This window comes from Bos taurus, chromosome 3 (genome assembly GCF_002263795.3).
Source record: "Bos taurus isolate L1 Dominette 01449 registration number 42190680 breed Hereford chromosome 3, ARS-UCD2.0, whole genome shotgun sequence".
Lineage (NCBI taxonomy): Eukaryota > Metazoa > Chordata > Mammalia > Artiodactyla > Bovidae > Bos > Bos taurus.
In genome coordinates this window covers 117,009,858-117,032,703 of record NC_037330.1, presented here as the reverse complement: position 1 = coordinate 117,032,703, position 22,846 = coordinate 117,009,858, and the positions used below count along the sequence as shown (strand labels likewise).

Genomic DNA, 22,846 nt, shown 5'->3' with positions numbered 1-22,846 from the left:
AGAAACAAAAATTCAATGAACAGCCTTTGGGGGCCCTCAGTCTTCTCAGGACGGTGGTTCCTGAGTCCCTGAAGCATGCAGGGCCAAAGGGACTGGCCAGGGCCAGGCTCCTGGAGTCAGTGGTGGGAAGGGCGGAGCAGGGCCAGGGGCTGGCCATGGAATGGAGCCATGGGGAGAGGACTGTGGATTCAGGCCTGCCGAGGGTGCACAGGGAAACCTCTTCTCCTTCAGCGGGAAAGCTGACCCCACTCACCTGTGATACTGGACTGGGCCTTAAAAGAAAAAATACAATGAAGTGCTAAGTCTGGCCTCCAGGTGGGTTTGAGTCCAGAGCAGAGACCATAGAAGGGGCCAGGCTGAGCTGAGATGTGAGGGGTCATGTGCCGGGGTGTGACCTAGATCTGGACAAGCCTTCTACGCTGGTCTTTGCTGTCTCCTTCCCCTGAATCCGGATCCAGGTTCACACCCAGGCACACAGCCCTCCATATCCCAGCCCAGCCAGAGGGTTGAGATCCCACCTGTGAGCTCACAGGGCTCTGCCTGTTTTTGTGAATAAGGTTATCTGGGAATACCTGCCCATACCTGTGTATTCTCAGTGGCCCACAAACCTCTGGCTGAGGGTGTGTGTGTGTGTGTGTGTGTGTGTGTGTGTGAAGTTGCTTTAGTTGTGTCTGACTCTTTGCAACCCTACGAACTGTAGCCCACCAGGCTCCTTTGTGCAAGGGATTCTCCAGGCGAGAATACTGGAGTGGGTTGCCATTTCCTCCTCCAGGGGATCTTCCCGACCCTGGAATTAAACCCGTCTCTTTAATATCTCCTGCCCTGGCAGGTGGGTTCTTCAGGGACGTCTCTGGAGGGGTGGTGACATCTAGCGCTTGTGTGCGGATTTGCCGGTGGAACCAGTTTGGACCAGCTGGGGCTTGTGTGAAGCAGGGGAGTCGCCAAGGGTGCGGGGTTTCTCCCCCCTCTGCCCCCTCCCTGCTGAAGGAAACGTTGCTGGAGCCCAGGCGTCCCTGAGGAGTCACCCAGGTCCTGTTTCCTTCAACCCGGAGGCAGTTCATGACTTTTACAAAAAAAGGGAAGGCTGCAGAGAGGGCTTGAGTGAGCTGGAGCGGCTGTTTAATTAAATTAAAAGGTCAAAAAGCAAAACCTTTCCTTGTGTTAACGTTTAGCCGAGAGTCCTTCGTATTGGGGGCCACAATATGCAAGTTGAAGGAAAAACCCCAGTGAGTTCTTCGGTCATTCAGTGTCCGCAGGGGGTCCATTCAGCTCAGCGAGTGGAAGCCACACCTGCTTCCAGAGGCTGGGGAGGGGGCCGGGAGTGTCCCCAGGGGTCCCTGCCACTGGGGCCCCCTTGTTGAATCTGCAGGGGGCCAGCGGGGGTCGGGGCCCTGCTTTGCGTCACCAAGGAGAGCGGCGTGCCACGTGGCCCGGTTCAGACTATCGGCCGATGAAAACGCGCCAACGTGTCGTCTCCCCCAGCACAGTCCAGAAACGTGAGCGGCTCCTGGCTCTTGGTCTGATCCTGCCCCCACACCCCGGCTTGCTGCCAATAGCATTTTAGGCAAAATCTCCGAGTCTGTTTGCAGATCTTGGAAGTTTATCTCTTAATCACTCTTCCTCTTTACCTGTGAACAGGTAGAAAATGTGGTCAGCAGTTTTCTGAACAAGGTACATGTGGGGTGTTTTCTGGAGCCAGAGAGTGCAGGGCAGGGGGTGGAAGTTGGCATCAGTTACCAGCCCAGAGGGCCCCCTGGGGGCCTGTCTCTCTCTCTCTCTCTCTCCCGGGAGACGAGGTGCTGTGGTCTGTAAACAGCCAGCAGCCTCTTGCACCACATCATTGCTCCAACTGAAAACCCTGCCCTCCTTGGAAATTTGCTAGGATTTTATTAAATACTTTGATTTACACTCAACCATGACTTGTCATTTTCAGAGTATGAAAGGAAAGTCTCAGAAGCTAAGACAGCTAAACAGAGGAAACAAAGCTGAGTTTTATGCCCACCTGTCAGCCGGCAGTGAGGGTTTTTAGGATGAAACCAAAATCGAACTCAGAAGTGTGGTGTGACCTGACAGCAAACAGGCGAAGCATGTGGGCAAAAGGCTGCTGCTCCCGGCCGAGGAGCCAAGGAGCTGGGGACAGGGGAGAGGGAGGCCGGGGAAGGGATGTCGGGTGTCAGACAGGCGCCTCCTCTCTTTTCTCATGGGTTTGACAACATGCTGGGAAGAGGGCAGTGTTGACTCGTGGTAAGGAAGGAAGCTGGGCTTTCGAAGGTTTAAGGAAATCAGCAAATTTCTTGCAGCGGGTAGGCCTCTTTCCAAGGCCCGTGTGAGGCCATCACCCTTGTGACATCAACAGTCCTAGTGTGACTTCATCCTGCTCAGGCTTCCCTGGTGGCTCAGAGGGTAAAGCATCTGCCTACAATGCGGGAGACCCGGGTTTGATCCCTGGGTCGGGAAGATCCCCTGGAGAAGGAAATGGCAACCCACTCCAGTACTCTTGCCTGGAGAATCCTATGGACGGAGGAGCCTGGTGGGCTACAGTCCACGGAATCGCAAAGAGTGGGACACGACTGAGCAACTTCACTTACACTTTTCTCTCAGGCCCCACAGTAGCCTCTTAGGAGCCGGGAGCTGTCAATCCTGCTGTTGATCTGCAGACGGCAGCTTTGTTTGACCTGGTGTCGTGGTCTGCTGGGCTGTCACAGCAGAACAGCACAGACTGGGTGCCTTAAGCAACAGAGACTTATTCTCAGGTCTGGAGGCTGGAAGTCCAAGCATGAGGGGCTGGCAAAGTAGGTTTCACTCGGAGCCCTCTTTTCTTGGCTTATGGGTAGCTGCCATCCTGGTAACTGGCTGTGTATCTGCACGGCCTCTTCTTTGTGTTTGCAAGGGATGGAAGAGAGAGAGAGACAGACAGACAGGGAGAGAGACAGAGAGACGCACAGAGAAACAGAGCAAGATGGGGGTGCATTCTTACAAAGACACCAACCCCGTTTTGGGGGCCCCACCCTCGATCGACTTCCCTTGTAGCTCAGTTGTTACAAAGAATCTGACTGCAGTGCAGGAGACCCAGGTTCAATCCCTGGGTCAGGAAGATCCCTTGGAGAAGGAAATGGCAACCCACTCCAGTATTCTTGCCTGGAGAATCCCATGGACAGAGGAGCCTGGCGGGCTACATAGTCCATGGGGTTGCAAGAGTCGGACGTGACTGAGCAACTAATGCACCACCCTCAGGACCTCATCTAAGCCTCATCACACTGCAAAGCCTCCATCTCCAAATACCATCACGCTGAGGGTTAGGGCTTCAACCCACTGACTTTGGGAGGACACAGGCATTCAGTGCATAGCACCTAACAAGTGTATATGACTCCAGGCCTGTGGATGAGCAGAAAAATGCAGGCCATGCAGGCAGAGGCCCCGTCGGCAGCTTCCATTTAAGAGTTGCCCCGGACCAGGTTCTCGTGAGAGAGAGTGGTGATCTTCCCCTTTCTGTGCTAGAATCTCAGCCCAGATGTGTCTCTTACCCTCCATCTGTAGTGGATTGAATCGTGTCCGCAGTGATACATCCACATCCTAATCCCCAGTACCTATGGCTTTACTGGGGGAGAGGGTGTTTGCAGACATAACTAGTTAAGGCTATTCCCGGGTTTCGGGTGCACCTGAAACCCATGACCAGTGTCCCTGGAATAGGAGAATGCAGAGGTGCAGAGGGGACAGCCCTGTGAAGACAGCGGCAGAGAGGGGAGCGCCTTCAAGCCAGGGCCACCCATCACTGCCGCCCCTACCGGGAGCCGGGAGGGGGCGTGGGACAGAGTCCCTCCCAGAACTTCTGGAAGGAACCAGTCCTGGCGACACCTTGATTTTGAACCCCTGACCCCCAGAACAGAAATAATACATTTCTGCTGTTTTAAGCCACGCATCTTGTGGTTATTTGTTCTGGCAACCCAAGGACACTCACATGCTGCCCTTGGAGTGAAAGTTTTCATTTCAAGCCCGAAGCCACCTCTGCAGAACCTCCCAACAAGCCCCCAGACCAGCCCGGGTCTGGGCAGGGCAGCAGCTTTACCTGGAGCACCCCACAGGCTCCTCCGCAGTCTCTGGTTCAGTTCTGTATGTGACACACCCCATATGCTACGGGGCCAGAATACCTTTTTTAAAATTAACATTTATTTTATTGAAGTACGGTTGATTCGCAGTGTTGCCTTAATTTCTTCTGTACAGAAAAGTGACTCAGTCGTGCCTGCACCTCCCCTTGGCAGCCACAGGCTGCTCTGTGTGTCCTTGTTTCCTAGATGAGCTCATTTGTGTCGTAGTTTAGATTCTGCATTATGATGTCATGTAATGTTGGTCTTTCTCCGTCTGACTTGCTTCGCTTAGTATGATCATCTCTAGGTCCATGTTGCTGCAGATGGTATTATCCCATTCTTTTCTATGGCTCAGTAATATTCCATTGTGTGTATGTACCACATCTTCTTAATCCATTCATCTGTTGATGGACATCTAGGTTGCTTCCAGGCCCTGACTATTGTAAATAATGCTGCTTATGAACATGGGATGCACATATCTTTTCTAATTAGAGCTTTTTTCTTTTCTGGATACATGCCCAGGAGTGGGATTGCTGGATCATATGGTAGCCCTATTTTTATTTTTTTTGAGGAACCTCCACACTGTTTTCCACAGTGGCTGCACCAATTTACATTCTGGGAACAAAACATCTTGGTGTTACTAATTAGCTCCCTAAGTCACGTCACGTCACTTGGGAAAGCTCTGTGAAGGGGAAAAACAATCTTCATGTGAAAGGTGGGTTGCCCAGGATGTCAAATGGAAGGTTTGGGGTAGCTCTTTCATTGTGTGTGATCATTAAGCAGAGACACGGATGCATAAAAGTCCAGGTGCTCACTGCCCCCAGGGGTGACAGGTAAGAGCACAGACGTCTCCCTGCAGTGAGTGTGTGCAGAGCACAGGATAGGCTGCCATAGACTGCCTCCTGGGGAAGCGGGGCCCAGCGGCACCCCGAGGGCCGACACTCAAAGACCCCAGTGGGCTTGTCGGGAGGTGGGGAAGAAAGGATTCTAAGCAGAGTTGTCAGTGGAGATGGGAGGTTGGGAGGCAGAGGTGTGGATGAGGCTGGGAGGTTAGCAGGAGGCCAGGAAGGATTCAGGGGAGGAGATGGGTGACCATCACTTGCATTGCTGGACACCCACGGGGACGTGCGGAGCCCTGGTTGCCAGAGACCCTTCCATGCCACACGTGGTCCAGAGGATTTGAGTAGGACCCTAGAGTCCATCTTCCCACACAAAGCCTCTGTGGACTCTATGAGCAAGTTCCTTGTAACTCTGCTTCTTCTGGAAGCTGCCACCTTCCAGAAGAGGTGTTTGCTGAGCCTCGCCCACAGAGGTTGCCAGGGAGCATGGGCTGTCTGTCTCCCACTGGTGAGCTGAGCCCCGGCTGAGCTGTGGACAAGGCCTCGTTCTGCAGGTGAAGGTCACTCTGGGCCTGTGTTTCAGGTGCGTTCTTCACCAAGGTGGTGGACCTGGGGGCCGCGTGTCTGAAGTTTGAGATCTGGGACACGGCTGGTCAGGAGAAGTACCACAGCGTCTGCCGCCTCTACTTCAGGGGTGCCAACGCTGCGCTTTTGGTGTATGACATCACCAGGAAGGTGAGGCTCACCTGGGCGTGTCCCCGCCCTCCCAGGCATGGGGAGGCTACCTTCGGAGGCATCATGTGACTGGCCTGGGCTGGTCCTGTATATTAAAATCGTGACAACCAGTGGAGACTCCTTCAGTGAAAGTTGGTCACCTCCTCCAGGAAGCCCTCCCTGACCACCCCTCTTCCTGCTGCACGGTTGGGTTTGTGCCGCTCCGTGGTCCTCTTTCTGGAGCATCACTATCCATCATTCATGATTCCTTGGGGGGGGGGGTCAGTTGGACCGTGTTTTACACGGGGTGGCCACTGACACCTGCCTTGTCTTTTCTGGGACGGCTGAGGAAGAACACCAAATCTTCCTGACAGTCCTGTTTTCCTTTTTCAGGATTCCTTCTGCAAAGCGCAGCAGTGGCTGAAGGACCTGGAGGAGGAGTTCCACCCTGGAGAGGTCGTGGTGATGCTGGTCGGCAACAAGACAGACCTGGAAGAGGAGCGGGAAGTGACCTTTGAGGTGGGTCTGGAGACTGTCATCAAGTCTCAGTAGGGGAGATGGGAGGGATCTCAAACACACGTGACCACCCACTCGCACAGCCACACGCACACACACAATTCCCAATTCAGTTTCCTTCCTGGGCCAAGGTTTCTGATCTCCCCTGGGAAGGTCAGACCCAGAGATGGTGGCTTCCAGTGTGGGGAGAGCCCTGAGCATCACCTAGACCCCACACCCCCTGGGCACTGAGGCTTGGCAGGGGCAGGCAGCACCAGGAACGAGGAAACCATGGCCCTCCCCACCCTTCCCCTGTGAGTGATGTGGGTTTCAGGTCTTCATCTTTGTGTTCAACAACCGTTCAAGAAGTACGTGCTAAAAAAAAAAACAAAGGAAGTATGTGCTAAGTTGCTCAGTCATGTCCGACTCTGTGAGACCCCACGGACTGTACCCAGCAGGCTCCTCTGTCTGTGGGATTCTCCAGGCAAGAACACTGGGCTGGGTTGCCATTTCCTCCTCCAGGTTCAAGGGGCAAACCCAAATTTATTTGCTAGGAAATTAGCAAGGAACAGAGGACCCAGAAGCTGTAGTTCTTCTGTAAAATGACCAAGAGCAGAAAAAGTGCCCAGGGAGGTGAGCCTGTGAAGTGTTGGGAGCCTGGAGCAGGATGCACGGGTCTGTGTGTGTGTCTCTGTGTGTACAGGTGTGTCTCTTTGTGTGTATAGGTATGGGTGTCTCTATGTGTGTGTATAGGTGGTATCTGTGTGTGTATGGGAGAGTGTGTGTGTATAGGAGGTACAGGTGGTATCTGTGTGTATAGGTGTGTGTGTCTGTGTGTGAACAGGTGTGTGTCTCTGTGTGAACAGGTGTGTATGTCTCTGTGTGTGTACAGGTGTGTGTGTGTCTAGGAGGTAGGGTGGTGTCTGTATAGGTGTGTGTCTCTTTGTGTGTACAAGTGTGTGTGTCTCTGTGTGCATGTATAGGTGTGTGTGTCTGTGTGTGAACAGGTGTGTGTCTCTGTGTGAACAGGTGTGTATGTCTCTGTGTGTGTACAGGTGTGTGTGTGTCTAGGAGGTAGGGTGGTGTCTGTATAGGTGTGTGTCTCTTTGTGTGTACAAGTGTGTGTGTCTCTGTGTGCATGTATAGGTGTGTGTGTGTAGAAGGTAAGGTGGTGTCTGTGTCTACAGGTGTGTGTCTCTGTGTATGTACAGGTGTGTGTGTGTGTGTGTGTAGGAGGTAAGGTGGTATCTGTGTATAGGTGTGTGTCTCTGTGTGTACAAGTGTGTGTGTCTCTCTGGGTGTGTGTATAGGTGTATGTGTGTAGGAGGTAAGGTGGTGTCTGTGTATAGGTGTGTATCTCTCTTTGTGTACAGGTGTGTGTATATCTCTGTGTGTGTACAGGTGTGTGTGTGTAGGAGGTAAGGTGGTGTCTGTGTACAGGTGTGAGTGTCTGTGAACAGGTGTGTGTGTCTCTGTGCACAGTTGTGTGTGTCTGTGTGTGTAGGAGGTAAGGTGATGTCTGTTTGAACAGGTGTGTGTGTCTGTGTGTGTGCAGGTATGTGTGTGTAGAAGGTAAGGTGGTGTCTGTGTGTACAGGTGTGTCTCTCTGTGTGAACAGATATGTGTCTCTGTGTGAACAGGTGTGTGTCTCTGTGTGAACAGTGTGTGTGTGTGTGTCTATGTGTACCAGTGTGTGTGTCTGTGTGAACAGGTGTGTGTCTTTTTGTGTGCACAGGTGTGTGTGTACAGGTGTGTGTCTCTCTGTGTGTGAACAGGTGTGTGTGTCTCTGTGCACAGTTGTGTGTGTCTGTGTGTGTAGGAGGTAAGGTGATGTCTGTATGAACAGGTGTGTGTGTCTGTGTGTGTGTGCAGGTGTGTGTGTGTAGAAGGTAAGGTGGTGTCTGTGTGTACAGGTGTGTCTCTCTGTGTGAACAGATATGTGTCTCTGTGTGAACAGGTGTGTGTCTCTGTGTGAACAGGTGTGTGTCTCTGTGTGAACAAGTGTGTGTGTGTGTGTCTATGTGTACCAGTGTGTGTGTCTGTGTGAACAGGTGTGTGTCTTTTTGTGTGCACAGGTGTGTGTGTACAGGTGTGTGTCTCTGTGTGAACAGGTGTGTGTGTCTCTGTGCACAGTTGTGTGTGTCTGTGTGTGTAGGAGGTAAGGTGATGTCTGTATGAACAGGTGTGTGTGTCTGTGTGTGTGTGCAGGTGTGTGTGTGTAGAAGGTAAGGTGGTGTCTGTGTGTACAGGTGTGTCTCTCTGTGTGAACAGGTATGTGTCTCTGTGTGAACAGGTGTGTGTCTCTATGTGAACAGGTGTGTGTCTCTGTGTGAACAGGTATGTGTCTCTGTGTGAACAAGTGTGTGTGTGTGTGTCTATGTGTACCAGTGTGTGTGTCTGTGTGAACAGGTGTGTGTCTTTTTGTGTGCACAGGTGTGTGTGTACAGGTGTGTGTCTCTCTGTGTGTGAACAGGTGTGTGTGTCTCTGTGTGCACAGCTGTGTGTGTGTAGGAGGTAAGGTGATGTCTGTGTGTGTGGGGTATGTGGGGTGGGTTTAGGAGAGGTGGAGGGGCAGATGAGGGGTGGCAAGGGGTAGGGAGGGGAGGGAGGCTGGAGGCAGGGGGCTGCCAGAGAAGCCCCATGCTGCCCTGGGGCTCAGTGGCACAGCCCCCCGCAGTGGTGGTGGGCTCAGGGGCGGGGATCTGATGGATGACTTAGGAAGAACATGCGGAGGACAGGTCAGGCTGTGGGGGAGATGGGACCCGGGTGGGGAGACCCTCAGGGAGGCCAGGGGTCCAGTTCTGGGGCGGACGGGGTCTCCTCTCTGCTCCCCCAGGACTGCTGCCCTGGGCTCGGCCTGCCTGTGGGTGGGGGACCCCATGGCTTAGACTGCATGGGAGCCGCCACCCCAGGGCTGTTGACCCTGGGACCCCAGACCCCACCCTGGCCTCTTCTTCACTCCGAGCTCCCACCAGGCTGGGCCTTGGGGTGGGGGTGGGGGGACAGAGTGCACAGACCCCCGAGCTGCAGGTGCCTCATCTGGGCAGAGGCCAGGCTGACCAGCGGGCGGTGAAGCTTTCACAGTAATTTGGGGGCTTTTCATCTTAAAATAATTGCAGCATTACAAAACTTGTTGCATAAATAGTACAGATCCTGTCTGCCCTTCTCCCAGCTTTCCCAGGTACGAACGACTTACTTACGTAAGCACAGAAAGTGAAAGTGAAAGTCGTGCCGACTCTTTGCGACCCCATGGACTATACAGTCTGTGGAATTCTCCAAGCCAGAATACTGGAGTGGGTAGCCTTTCTCTTTTCCAGGGGATCTTCCCAACCCAGGGATCGAACCCAGGTCTCCCACATTACAGGCGGATTCTTTATCAGCTGAGCCACATGGGAAGCCCGAGAATACTGGAGTGCTCCAGCAGATCTTCCCAACCCAGGAATTGAACCGGGATCTCCTGCACTGCAGGCGGATTCTTCACCAGCTGAGCTCTCAGGGAAGCCCTTAAGCACAGAATGACGAGCAAATCAGGAAACGAACAGCCACCCAGTGCTCTTAGCTCAGATTGGATCACTTTCCCACTATGGTCCTCTCCCTGGTTCAGGGAGCTCTGCTCCTGGATCTGGCCACTGAGAAGTCCCCCACCCCAGTGGGCCTTGTCCCTCCTGCCTCTTTGAGGTCTTTCTTCCTTCCTGGCTGGCCAGGAATGGCTGGCCAAGTTATTCCTGGTTCATCTTGCCCTTTCCCAGCCCCAGCCCTGGAAATCATCTCCCTGAGGAGCACTGGTTCCTTGTGTGGGGGAATGAATTTAGGAGCCAAGATCTCTGCACTGGATGTTCTCATTCCACGGGCAGTGAGATAACCATGAACCCCATCCTGGGGGACCTCAAGGACAAACTGGCAGACGGGAGGCTGGGGACCTGCAATTTACGGGCTAGAGGCCCATTGCACTGAGAACAAACCCTTAGTGTGACCCCACCTGGAACCCTCAAGCTAGTGGGGGAAAGGCAGATATTTGGGTTTCATTCAGATGACCAGGGGCTTCCCAGGTGGCGCAGTGGTAAAGAATCCCCCTGACAATGCAGGTGATGCAGGAAAAGAGGGTTCGATCCCTGTTGGGAAGATCCCCTGGAGGAGGAAATGGCAACACACTCCAGTATTCTTGCCTGGGAAATCCCATGGACAGAGGAGCCTGGCGGGCCACAGTCCATGAGATTGCAAAGATTTGGACATGACTTAGTGACTGAGCATGCATGCAGATGTGACCAGATGTGAGCTACCCGAAGTCACCAAGTCTTCCTCTGTACCAGGTCACGTTGTCCTTTAAAACACAGATGATAATGGGCCATCTCTGTGTCTGGGCGGGGCTGAGAAGCTTGTTGGGGGGGAAGGTGGAGTGCAGCTCTGTGGGCCAGGTGAGGAGGGTGGATGCTGCTGGGTGCGATGCTGCAGGCCTAGCTGGCCCAGCCCCCGGGGCCCGCTCAGCCTCAGGCAGGACCATCTGGGGCCCAAGCTCCTCCTGGGAGGGTCCGGAAGTGAGGGGCCTGCCTGGGGAGGCCCCCAGGTCCTCCTTCGTGGACCCTTTTCCCCTTCTCGGCCACACAAGCAGCCCTGGAGTTTCCCAGCCTCCCTTGCTTCACACACCATCACTCCATGCAGGACTGACCCCTGTGACCAGCAAGGAGGGGGAGCAGAAAAGGGCCCAGGGGGGCTCCCACCAGGCTGGCCTCATCCCCCTTCCATGTCTCCTCTGTTCTTGCTCGCTTTCGGAGCAACCCCGTCCCCAGATTCCACGGTGGGAGGGAAGCCTCCCCACAGACCCCACTGGGGGTGCTAGGCTCCCCTTCCAGTGAGCGCCACACGCCCCTCCTGGCCCCGCTGCCCAGTCCTGACCACCTCCCCCAGGAGCCCCAGTAACAGGACATGAGGAATGAGGTTCTCCACTGGTGCAACTGTCCCATGGTCTTTCTGGGTCTTCTCAGTACATTTCTGATGATTAATGTGGACTTTCCACGGTCACTTCCTCCAGGAAGGGAAGGAGTTTGCAGAGAGCAAGGGGCTGCTGTTCATGGAAACCTCCGCCAAACGCAACTACCAGGTGGCCGACGTCTTCAACGCCGTCGGTGAGTGACCAGCCCCCCGCCCCGGAGCCAGAGGTGGGGTGGGGTGTGTGGGAGGGTGCGCCTTCTTCAAATGGGTCTTCTCTGGCCTCCTGAGGCCCAGCCGAATGTTGCCAGGGGCCTGGAAGGTGGACATGAGTCAAGGGCGCCTGTTTCCTGGTTCCCGGAGAGCATGAGGGAGGGGGCGTCTCCAGGGACTGCCAAGGGTGCAGGGCCTGCGCTGGGCTGGGGGGCTTCCCTCCCAGCTGGGCTTCCCCCTCCTGTCGTCCGCAGCCCGGGAGCTTTCGCGGAGAGAAGAGAGCAAGGAGGGCCAGAGGCAGCGGAGAGACGCTCCGCTGACTCTGAGCGAGCGGCCCTCGTGGCGGGGCCGATGCTGTGCCCACTAGAAGCGGCCGCTGCGCGGGCAGCTGCGGGGAGCGGGACTCCCAGCCCGCGCCCTGGCGGTCCTCCGAGCGAGCTACGGCCAGCTCCGTGGTGACGGCGGTTGCTGACCCCGGTCCACCGTCGAGCCCGGCGCGTGCCTGAGTCCTCGAGGTGCAGGAAGCCGGCATTCCTTAGAATAATCGCCTCCCTACCCACTCCAGTGTTCTTGCCTGGAGAATCCCAGGGACGGGGAAGCCTGGTGGGCTGCCGTCTATGGGGTCGCACAGAGTTGGACATGACTGAAGCGACTTAGCAGCAGCAGCAGCAGCAAGCTCGTGGGAATCCTTTGGGAGACGTTTGTGTGTCCAGGGGCCTCCAGAGGGTGGGGGCTCCACGTCCCCAGATGTCAGATTCCGCCTAAATCCCGGATGTCCTGGGGGTGGGCATGCCTGACCCTGCCTGGAGGTGCCCCCCTCAGCTGCCTGGCCACCAGGCACCGAAGGAGGGGAAATCAGCCGGCAGGCACTTGGTTCTGGGCAGGAGGCTGCCCGGGGTGGGCTGGGGGTTTCACCTGCTCCCGGGACGGGGAAGAGGGGTCAGCAAGCCCCGCTGGAGTGGACCACGTCGTCCCTGGACCTCTGTGAGGGTCCCTGAGGGGGGTACCTGGGGGCGGGGCCGGGCCCCACAGTCCACTTCTCGGGGTGACTATGAGGACAAGACGCTTGGGCCCATAGGCTTGAGGACTAGGATTTCGAGCAGAGGGATACCTTGTTCTGCTCCAGTGAGTTTTTCGCCTAAAAGTAAACCCCTTTCTCGAACGTGGTCTCTGGTGAGTTTGTAGGTGGGGGTTGTTACGCACGTCTCCGGAGGGGCCCCAGGCGGGGCGGCGATGGCTGCGGTGGGCACAGGGCATCTTTCGGGTGGAGAGAGATCACGGGCTGGCCTGGTTCCTCCCTTTAGAGAGGCCCCCCACAGCCCTTCTGGGAGGTGAGCCAGCGGCCACATGAAGGTAGTTTAAAGGCGGCTACTTGGGAGGGAGGTGGTGATGCTGGTTCCCCTCTGGGACTGTGATAAGCAGGTATGAAATTTTAAATAAGACGCCACTGTCATCCTCCCCCGCCCCCGCCCCCCCCCAAAAAAAGTGGCTTCACTTTGTCAGCTGTAAGGATCAACAGGACAAACGTAAAGCGGCCTCCCTGTTGATGCCGAGCCCCTTGACGTCCCCCAAACGCGTGTTTCTTTCCTAGACAATTTCCGGGTGAAACCTGTGGCTTACTGCTGCGAGCCCTGCAGATTCTGGCTGCAGTGAAGTGTCTTATACGGCCGTTCCCTTGAAGATGGAGCGTGTGGGACGCGAGCCCTTGCTGGGTCAGACTGTTTCCTGTGCGCTGTCTCCTCACTCAGGGTAGCAGGGCTGGGTGGCTTAGTCGCTATGTCCTGTCCGACTCTGGAGACCCGGTGGACTGTAGCCCACCAGGCTCCTCTGTTCCTGGGATTTCCCAGGCAAGAAAACAGGAGGGGGTTGCCATTTCCTTCTCCAGGGGATCCTCCCGATTCAGGGATTGAACCGGGGTCTCCTGCGCTGCAGGTAGTCTCCTGCATTGCAGGCGGACGCTTTGCTGACCGAGCCACCAGGGAAGCCGGCTGGGCTGGGACTCCCCCAGCAAAGGAGACCACTTTGGAGGTGGCGGGAGGCTGAGGTTGCCTCTGGCCACTAGATGGCACTCCAGCCTCGCTGAAGCAAACCCCACTGCTCCAGGTCCGGAGAGTTGCTTTGCTAAACGATAAATGTCTTTCAGAGGAGTATCGACCCATCCATGATGAAATAGGAAGTGGGGAAATCATGCTAGCAGTAGGATGCCTATATATGTGGTTGCTTTCCTCCTGTCTTCTCAGGCCAGAATTTATTATTAAAGCATATTCCTTGACTCATTGCCACCTCCCTCCTTCATGCCTCCCTCCCTCCCCGCAGGATGGGATGGGGTGCATGGTGACCCTGGAGCCTAGGGTCCCCATTGCCGGGTGTGATTGCCCCTTTCCTTCACCTTCTCCCCCACGAGGCAGGTGGGGCTCAGCCCTGGAATCACCTGGAAGCCTCTGTAGGCAGTGTCCCTGAGCCCACCAGCTCCGTGTTAGATCTGTCTGCAGGGCGGCGTGGGCCCTAGGAGGTCTAGACCGGCCCAGTGACCTAATATTCAGATACGGGGAGCTCTGCGGTGAGGGCAGGGCTTCTGTCTGTCCTCGCACGGGGCTCCCAGTGCCTGGTATGATTCTGGCACAGGCCAAGCACTCAGCAACTGTGTCCCAGGAGAGGACTGAAGCTATTTTCCCCAGCATTGTAAAGAAAAGGCAGGTTTTTGCTTAGAAACAGCCTCTGCCACACCCAGGGACAGGTGTTTCCGGAGCCTCTCTGTGTCTGCTGCACACACCGGAGCTCAGCACGCCCTGGACCGTGAGGTCGTGGTGGGTGTGGAGCCTGGAGGGAGATGAGTCCCTGGGGTTGTGGGTGTGCCGGGCACAGATTCTCCGGGGTAAATGGTCCTGGGGGAGGCCAGTCTGTGAGCTCTCTCCTATCTGCAGCTAGGGAAGCGCTCCAGCCCTTTTCATGAGCCAGAGTCTGTGTGTGTGTGTGTGTGTGTGTGTGTGAGTGTGTGCACGCACGTGTGTGTGCTCGTGGTGGAGGCAGGAGGCACAGCAGAGCTGAGAAGCAGCCTCCGGGAGCAACCCTGCTTCCTGCCTGTGGTCCTGACCTTTCCCCTCCCACTCTGTTTCTAGCTCCTCCTCCGTCTCCCCTGGAAGAGCCCCCTGTGCCTAGAGGGGCTGACTGAGGAAGCCATTCTTTTCCTTTTAAAATAGTCCCTTTTCGGAAGCCACATTTAGAACAACTTGAAATCATCTTACCATTTGTAAGATGTTGAATGAAAAGAAAAAAAAGGAAGAAAGGGGAAAAAGGAGAAATACCTCCTTTAGAAGAATCCGCTCAGGAGGAAAGAATCAGAGAATCGGCATCGTGAAGCCCACGAAGGACAGCTGGTCTCAGCAAGGGTACCTGGGGCCCCGAGTCCCTGGCCGGGAGCTCTCTGGGAGACAGGCTGCTGTCACAGGGCCCCAGGACTTCTGAAGATCGTTTCTGAGCAGACGGGAAACCGAGAGGGTCTTACAGTCTGCAAAGGGTCAGGCTTGGCTCCTATCGGAGTGGGACCTGGAGCCCCCCATCAGATACCATGTTGTAGGACAGACACGGAGTGTCCGTGCCTCAGCGATGGCTGAGCCCCACTCTGCCCTTGGACCCAACTGCTCAGATGACAGGAAATACAGGGCAGGACGGAAGGAGGAGGTCAGAGCACTTGGGGGAGCAGGCGCCACGTGCTGTGCGTGGATCATCCTACCAGGTAACGCATCTAGGCTCTTGTAAGAGTCGGTGTCATGACAAAATCAGATGATGGGGGATGAACGGGAAATAACTAACTGTGACCCTGAATCTAGACTGGAGTCTGGCTTCCAAAAAAAGAAAAAAAGGCAGCTAAGAGTTCCTTGCCTTATTTGGGGAGTGTTGAGTATGGATGAAAAACTCTATGATATTATAGAATTCTTACAAAATGTTTGAGGCATGATAATTTTGTGGTTATAGTGGAGATTGCCCTTTGCTTGAGGAGAAAGACACAGAAATGTCTAGGGGAAATATGATATCTATAACTCACTTCCAAGGGGTAGAGAGAAGAGGGGAGAGTGCGGGAGAGAAAGTAAATGCAGTGATAATCGTGGATGCTATTAGTATTTTTATTGAGATGGCACCCCACTCCAGTACTCTTGCCTGGAAAATCCCATGGACAGAGGAGCCTGATGGGCTGCAGTCCATGGGTTCGCGAAGAATTGGACATGACTGGGCAACTTCACTTTCACTTTTCACTTTCATGCATTGGAGAAGGAAATGGCAACCCACTCCAGTGTTCTTGCCTGGAGAATCCCAGGGACGGGGGAGCCTGGTGGGCTGCCATCTCTGGGGTCGCACAGAGTTGGACACGACTGAAGCGACTTAGCAGCAGCAGCAGCAGCAGCAGTAATTTTCTGGTGGAATCTTTAGGATTTTCTATGTATAGTGTCATGTCATCTGCAAACAGTGTGAGTTTTACTTCTTCTTTTCCAGTCTGGAATCCTTGCCCTTCCATCTTAGACAAGCGGAACCAAGCCCTTTCCTCTTCCCTCCCCTTCACTGCTATCTCCCTCTCCTTTCCCTTCACAGACAAGCCTTTGAAACAATCGTCTTTACGGACTCACTTGCAATGCGATTCTCAGGGTGCTGGAATCGCCCACCACGATCCAACATTGGATCGTTTTGGTCTCCTTATCAGATTTTACTCTTGACCCATTTCCTCCTTTTTATATGTTCTTTTCTAAGGACTGTGGGCTTCCCTGGAGGCTCAGATGGAAAAGAATCCACCTGCAATGCAGGAGACCTGGGTTTGATCCCTGGGTTGGGAAAATCCGCTGGAGAATGGATAGGCTACCCACTCCAGTGTTCTTGGGCTTCCCCTGTGGCTCAGCTGGTAAAGAACCTGCCCGCAATGCGGGAGACCTGGGTTCGATCCCTGGGTTGGGAAGATCCCCTGGAGAAGGGAAAGGCCCCAGTATTCTGGCCTGGAGAATCCCATGGGCTGTATAGTCCATGGGGTCACAAAGAGTCGGATACAACTGAGCCACTTTCACTTTCACTTTCACTTCTAAGGGCTTGTTACATTTTCTCAGACTCCAGCTATTATAAGTGGAGGGTAGGGACTTCCCTGGGAGTCCAGTGGTTAAGACTCTGTGCTTCCAATGAGCCAGTTCGATTCCTGGTCAGGAAACTAAGAGCCCACATGCCTTGCAGCCAAAAAAAAAAAAAAATTAAGTGGAGTATATTAGTTATCATCATAATATTTTTGAACTTTCTTGTGTGTTTAAAACTTCCATAGTAGGAGTTTGGAGAATACATAAAATCTCCCGTCTCCCCGACTCTCTGGGCTTGGGAGGTGTGTTCCAAGGGCTGCCCTGACTAGGTACCAGGTGCTGCGTGGCTGGAATCCGGAGCCCTTTGCCACACTGCTGTTTCCACGTCTGCAGCACACGGGGCTGTGAGTGCTTCTAAAGTGTGCAGCTGAGTGGCGTTTAGCCTGGTTACCACCTTGGCCAAGTTCCCAGACACTTTCAACCCCTAAAGGAAGCCCTGCATCCATGAACAGCCCCCGGCAGCCGCCAGACCACTTTCTGCCTGTGGACTTGCCTCCCTGGACCTTTGTAAATGGAATCATGCGCGAGGGGCCTTTGGTGCCTGGCTTCTGTCGTGCTGTGTCCTGTGTTCACGATTCCCCCACGTGGCAGCATCAGGCAGAGCGTCACTCCTTTCCGTGGCTGAGTAATAAGCCGTGGTACGTGTGCGTAGACCGCGTTTTGATATCCATTCATCTGTTGATGGGGGTTGGGGTTGTTTCTACCTTTTTTGGCCGTTGTGCTGCTGGGAACTGTCCTATATAAGTGTTTGTTTGAACAGCGATTCTCAGCTCTTGGGGTGTGTCCCCACGGGTGGGAGGGGGCCATGTGGTCACTTTGGGTTGAACTGCTTTCCTTGGTCCTCCATGCTTCTGGGCCGGGCCAGCACCTGCCTGCCCTGGGAGGGGACTGGCCGCACTCCTGTTCCTACTTGCGCGTCCAGCCTGCGGTGGTGCTGACCGAGCAGGAGCTCTCCTTGGGAGGGGACTGGCCCCTGCCCTCCCTCCAGCCTCCCTGGGGCTGGGGAGGGGGCAGCCCTGACCCAGCCCCATCCGGGCGGTCTGGGCCAGTTCAGCCTCCTCCAGCTGGTCAGTGAGCATGGACCCCCGCCTTCCTCTATCTGGGCAGGGCAGCCGGGCCGGGGTCCTGCAGGCTGGCCCTGTGTCCCTGCCCCTGCTGAGTGTGGACGGAAGGAGTCCCGAGGCCTAGGGGTTCCTGAGATCCTGCAGGCAGGGTGCAGGCAGATGCCTGACGGGCCTGAGCTCTGGGTTCAGAAGCAACTGGTTAAACCTGCCCGCCTGCTCCTAGCCCCAGCGCTGGAGGGGTGGGCACACCTTGGGGAAGGGAGTTTATGCTCACAGAGCATCCACAGCTGTTGGCAGGTACACAGGGGCCGTGCCACCCAAGCTCAGGACTGAGGTGGATGTCCCCAGGCCCAGGTTCATGTGGGAACTGGGGCCTCCAGAAGGTGGGGATGGAGCTCAGTTGTCCCATCAGTGGCCATGTGCCCCCCGACACCAAAGCGAGCTCCGCCTGAAACAGGACGCAGGGGCATCCCCGTGCGATTTGAAAGGAACACAGGTGGGGTTGAAATACTCGAACCCAAGAGTACTGGAGACAAACACCCCTGTTTCTTTCTCTTCCACAAGTACCAACAGGGAGGCAAAAAGAACGGCAGCAGAGAGCAGGGCAGGTGAGGCCGAGGGGCCGTGATGCCCTCCCTGGGGCCCCTGCACAGCGGCCTCGTGCAGTGCGCAGCCTGAGCAACTGGTCAGGGCGGCTTGGGGGCGGCACAGGCTGAAGGTGGCCAAGGCCGCCCCAGCCCCCTGCTCAGTGCCGGCTGCCCCTGGGCGAGTCCCGGAGCCTCTGGGCTGCTGGGCTCTGAGGGTCCTTCCAGGCTAACGTCCTGTGAGGGAGAGTACCGGGTGCTCTGTCACCACGCAGACACGTATGAACAAGCCAGCTGCTTTTATTAGGACTGGAGGGAAGGTGGCTGGTGGAGGAGGAGGGGTGGGGGGCAGGCTCCCGCTGTTATTCCTGGACCAGCTGGGCCGTCAGCCGCCCCGGGAGGGCTCGGGAGGGCTCAGCACCGCCTTCCAGGCGGAAGCAGGCCGGCACACGCCGGGGGCCAGGCCTGGGTCCGTCCCCCAGGGCAGCTCTTCGCCGGCCGAAGCGGCCCACGGGCCGGATCCCACGGCCCGCGTACCAGGCAGGGTTGATGTCGGGGGCTGGAAAGAGCGAGAAGAGCGCATGGAGGCCTGTGCCCTGGAGCATACAGCCCTGGTGGCCGGGCCGGGTGTGTGCTCAGCTCATGGCTGCCTGTCGCCCAGGCCATGCCAGGACCACCCACCCGCACAGGAGGTTCACCCGGAGCGCCCATTTCTGGTGCTGGGGTGGCTTTGGGAAGTAGGATTTCAGACTCACACCAGGACACACTCCCCTTCCTTTCCTGTCCTCACAGCCCCGTTCTCATGGGTGACGTGCACTCAGCCCCAGGCCACCCGTGTGGTGAGGAGTGACCCTCCCCCGTGTGCTGGGCCGGGACCCTTGGGAGCACCTGTCCGGGCCACCTGGGGGAAGGGTCTGGGGAACAGGAGGCCAAACCCCAACCCCAGGATGCTTAGCAAGGATGTCCCAGCCCAGGAAGTGGCCAGGCCCCCCCTGTGACCCCTGGGGGCAGGGGCGGGGCTAGACACTCACTGCGGATCTCCATGGAGTGCTGGTGGGCTCTGCTGGCAGCCCCCTGCAGGGCCAGGCCCAGCAGCAGCAGGCAGAGGAGCCAGGCCCCCACCGCCTTCATTCCACTCACTCCTCGAAGAGGCCCCACTTGGGAGGGTGCAGCCTAGGGGCAAAGGTGAGCGCACATGAGGGCGTGTGTGGGCAAAGCGGGGCGCCTCGGATAACGCCTCACACACTCTGTGTGTGTCAGAGTGGGTGTGCGTGAGTGTGTGCACACATGCATGTACACGGACATGGGTGTGCACAGGTGTACGGCAGGTGTGCATGGGGTTACACGCGTGTGCACACCCAGTCGGGCTCCAGTGTGCACTTCTCTGCTGGGATGGCAGTGAGCCTGGAACAGCAGGTGTGCCTGGCTGTGTGCACAGTCCCTTGCTCCCCCGGGGACCCCAGTCTCTGCTCTGTACAGTGAGCGTTCGATGAGGTGACCACGTGTGTATTGGCCTCTCATGGGCTCAGTCGTGTTTACAAGGACCGTCTGTCATCAGAAGGAACCCTGGGGGAATATGAGCTGTGGCTGCAGAGAGCTGGGCTGTCTTGGATGTGCTTCAGTCTGTCTGTCTGTCCATCTGTGTCAGGGAGCCAGGAGTGTGGGAGGCCTCTGCTCCACTGGGTGTGCACACTTGGCCTCGGCAGGGTGGTGGTGGGGGACGACAGAGGCGAGCAGGTTGGTGGGGACCTGCCAGGAGGAGCCAGGTGGCTGCTGAGGTGGAGGGGGTGGCCTAACCTCAGCCATCAGCCGGGGGTGGGGGCCTGGGGGGTGCTGAGCCCAGACCTCGCTCAGGGTGGGGGACCCCGCTGCAGGGCTCTTTCCCTCCCTCAGCCCAGTTCCATCCTGCCCCCTGCCCACTGACCCTGTAGAAGGGTCGTCATTCACCATCCCTGCCAGGAGAGCTCACCAGCCCCCGTGACCCCAGATCCAAGCCGCTGAGTCTCCAAGATCAACTGGCAGCCCGTGGGGACCTGCCCTCACGCAGCAGGACAGCCTTGTACAGGTGGGGGAGAGCTGTGGGTGACAGAGGCACCCAGAAATCTGCCTCTCACCCTGCTGGGCTGAGCCCGAAACAGCGTCCACCTGGCAAACCTGGCAACATCTTCCGCAGGCGCCCTCATCTCTTAGGGCTGGCTCCTTCCCCTGCTCCCCCTCCCCCAGCACTCAAGGAACCAGCAGAAGACGCCAGAGAGCTTGTCTGTTTCAGGGAAGACCCCTCTGCTGACCTTGGCTTTCCAGCCTGTCCCTGAGCCCAGTGGAAAATGAACGCGTTAGTTCCTCAGTCGTGTCTGACTCTTTACAGCACCGTGGACTGTATCCCGCCAGGCTCCTTTGTCCCTGGGATTCTCCAGGCAAGAATACTGGAGTGTATTCTTAGGGTTAGGTTAGGGTAGGTAGCCATTTCCTCCTCTGGGGGATCTTCCCTACCCAGGGATCGAACCTGTGTCTCCTGCAATGCAGGTAGATTCTTTACCGTCTGAGCCACCAGGGAAGCCCTAGCCCCAAGGAACATGCTCTCCAACTGAGATTTAAAATGTCCACCCCTTCCTTTTTTAGAGACCTGTTGGCAGGGGGACTCCACCTTAGAGGAAATGGAGGTGCCATCATGAAAGCAGACTGATAAAGAGGTGCTCCCAGGCTGGCTGGGCTGTTCGCTGTCCCCTGGCTGGGACCCCCGCTGGGTGCAGGGCGCCTTAGGAGAGCCCTGGCGGAGCTTGTTTCCTGACCCTCAAGGTCCGGCCTCCTGAGAGCCGGGGGCTCGCTGTCTCCTGGCTGGTGGGACTCCTGGTCTGTGTTCCCAGCGGAGTTGCCTGGATGGCTCCGCCTTTCGTTTCCACCACGACAGCCGACTGGACGGGGGCCCGGACAGGCAGGGGTGGCCCCTGGATGCACAAACAGGGTGGGGTCCCCACCAGAGCTGGTCCTGGCTGTTAGGACAGAGCTCTGCCCGCATAGGGAGGGAAGGGTGGCAGGGGAGGAGGCTGGAGCGTCAGGGACCCCCGCCCTCTCCAGCGCCCTGTGAGTTACTCACCGAGGTTCCCAGAGGCTGGCGAGTGCTGTGGACAGGAGCGGGGACCCAGGTGGGGCGCGCTCGCCCCTTTTATGCGCCCGGGAGGAAGCAGCTGACCCAACCCCCTCCCTCCCTCTCCGCCTGCCTCCCTCACTGGGCCACATCGGAAGAGTCATTTCTTTTTTCTTTTCTTCTAATTTTTTTTTTTTTTTAACTCTCATCACCGATGTGATGTGTCCTTTCCTGGGTTATATAATTTCATTTGGGCTGAGTGGTTTTAAAACACATTAGCTTTCCTTCTGCACGCTTTGGGAAGACTGCAGAGCCAGGCATCACTAGCCTGGGTGCTCCGAGCCACAAGACGGCTGACACAGAGGTGACCCTCCAGCCACCTCCCTCCTCCTTTAAGTCCCGCTTCCCGTGCAGAGTCACCCGAAGAGGCCATCACAGCTGAACGACACCCTCCTAACCCTTCCCTGACCGGTCCGTCACCCACTTGCCTTTTCACAGCTGCATTTATTACATACAAACCACTTTCGTCCTGTTTCTACCACTGAAAAATTATGTTTATTCCAGCCCTTTCCAGAGTCATCATAATTACAGCTGAAAGAAGTTTATTATGATTATCTGGTGAAGGGAATGGCAATCCACTCCAGTATTCTCGCCTGGAAAATCCCATGGACAGAGGAGCCTGCTGCATTACAGTCCATGGGGTTGCAAAGAATCAGACACGACTGAGCAATGAACACACACACACGTTATGATTATAAAATGAATGAGTACATTTCTATTATAAAATAAATAACATATGCTAAGCTGCTTCGGTGGTGTCTGACTCTTTGCGATCCTATGGACCATAGCCCGCCAGGCTTCTCTGCCCATGAGATTCTCTAGGCAAGAACACTGTAGGCAGTTGCTGTGCCCTTCTCTGGGGGATCTTCCCAGCCCAGGGATCGAACCTGTGTCTCCTATGTCTCCTGCATTGGCAGCAGGGTTCTTTACCACTAGCACCACCTGGGAAGCTCTGATTATAAAACAAATACCTGTATTTCTATTATGAAATAAATAATGAAGAGGCTTATTTTTATTATAAAAGCAATTTACATACACTTGGATAGAATTTAGCACATACAGAAAAATAGGAATCAAAGAACACCCATGTATCAGAGAAGTCAACCATTGATCCCGTATGACGCACTTCCTGTTCATAGGCTTTTCACCTATATTCTGGGTAGGTTCATCAGATTCATGCATTTTTGAATCTCATTATTTCCATTTAACCATCATATCCTCAAGTTGTGAAAAAATCTGTACACTCAGGCCATTTTCAATAACTACACCCTGTTCCCCATTTCACTTGGGCCTCATATTCTGAATAATGATAGGAGGCCAGCCAGTCCATCCTAAAGGAAATCAGCCCTGAATGTTCATTGGAAGGACTGATGCTGAAGCTCCAATCCTCTGACCTCCTGATGCGAAGAGCTGACCCATTGGAAAAGACCCTGATGCTGGGAAAGATTGAAGGCAGGAGGAGAAGGGGATGACAAAGGATGAGATGGTTGGACGGCATCACCAACTCAACAGACATGAGTCTGCGTAAACTCTGGGAGTTGGTGATGGACAGGGAGGCCTGGCGTGCTGCAGTCCATGGGGTTGCAAAGAGTCGGACACGACTGAGAGCCTGAACAGCAACATAGCAAAGGTCATTTACACCCCCCTGAACATCAACCCGAGGAGCCCAT

General features: G+C 55.8%; 2 protein-coding genes and 1 long non-coding RNA gene across 9 annotated transcripts in view; 1 reads left to right on the top strand and 2 right to left on the bottom strand.

Annotated features, from left to right (window-relative positions):
- The window catches only part of RAB17 (RAB17, member RAS oncogene family), a 46,557-nt gene extending 24,634 nt beyond the window's left edge, over positions 1 to 21,923 (top strand). For 3 of the 7 annotated variants that reach the window (XM_059885243.1, XM_024990274.2, XM_024990269.2), the window contains 4 exons: positions 5,508 to 5,659; positions 6,032 to 6,157; positions 11,163 to 11,256; positions 11,527 to 12,432. In XM_059885243.1, coding sequence (XP_059741226.1) covers positions 5,508 to 5,659; positions 6,032 to 6,157; positions 11,163 to 11,256; positions 11,527 to 11,639 — 485 coding nt within the window. In that variant the 3' untranslated portion in view covers positions 11,640 to 12,432. Of the gene's footprint in view, positions 1 to 2,680; positions 2,793 to 5,507; positions 5,660 to 6,031; positions 6,158 to 11,162; positions 11,257 to 11,526; positions 12,433 to 12,863; positions 13,550 to 21,680 lie in introns of those variants that run through there. The other 4 variants (XM_059885241.1, XM_024990271.2, XM_059885245.1 and 1 more) reach the window with 3 other exon arrangements.
- Positions 1,103 to 2,323, bottom strand: LOC112446041 (uncharacterized). Its single transcript, XR_003034112.2, has 2 exons — positions 2,003 to 2,323; positions 1,103 to 1,628 (listed from the first exon to the last, which is right to left on the bottom strand). It is a non-coding gene; the product is annotated as an uncharacterized lncRNA (long non-coding RNA).
- On the bottom strand, positions 18,394 to 19,162 carry PRLH (prolactin releasing hormone). Its single transcript, NM_174790.1, is given in 2 exon segments — positions 18,394 to 18,590; positions 19,063 to 19,162. Coding segments are annotated over 2 exon segments (297 nt in total).
- Positions 21,924 to 22,846: the final 923 nt, after the last annotated feature.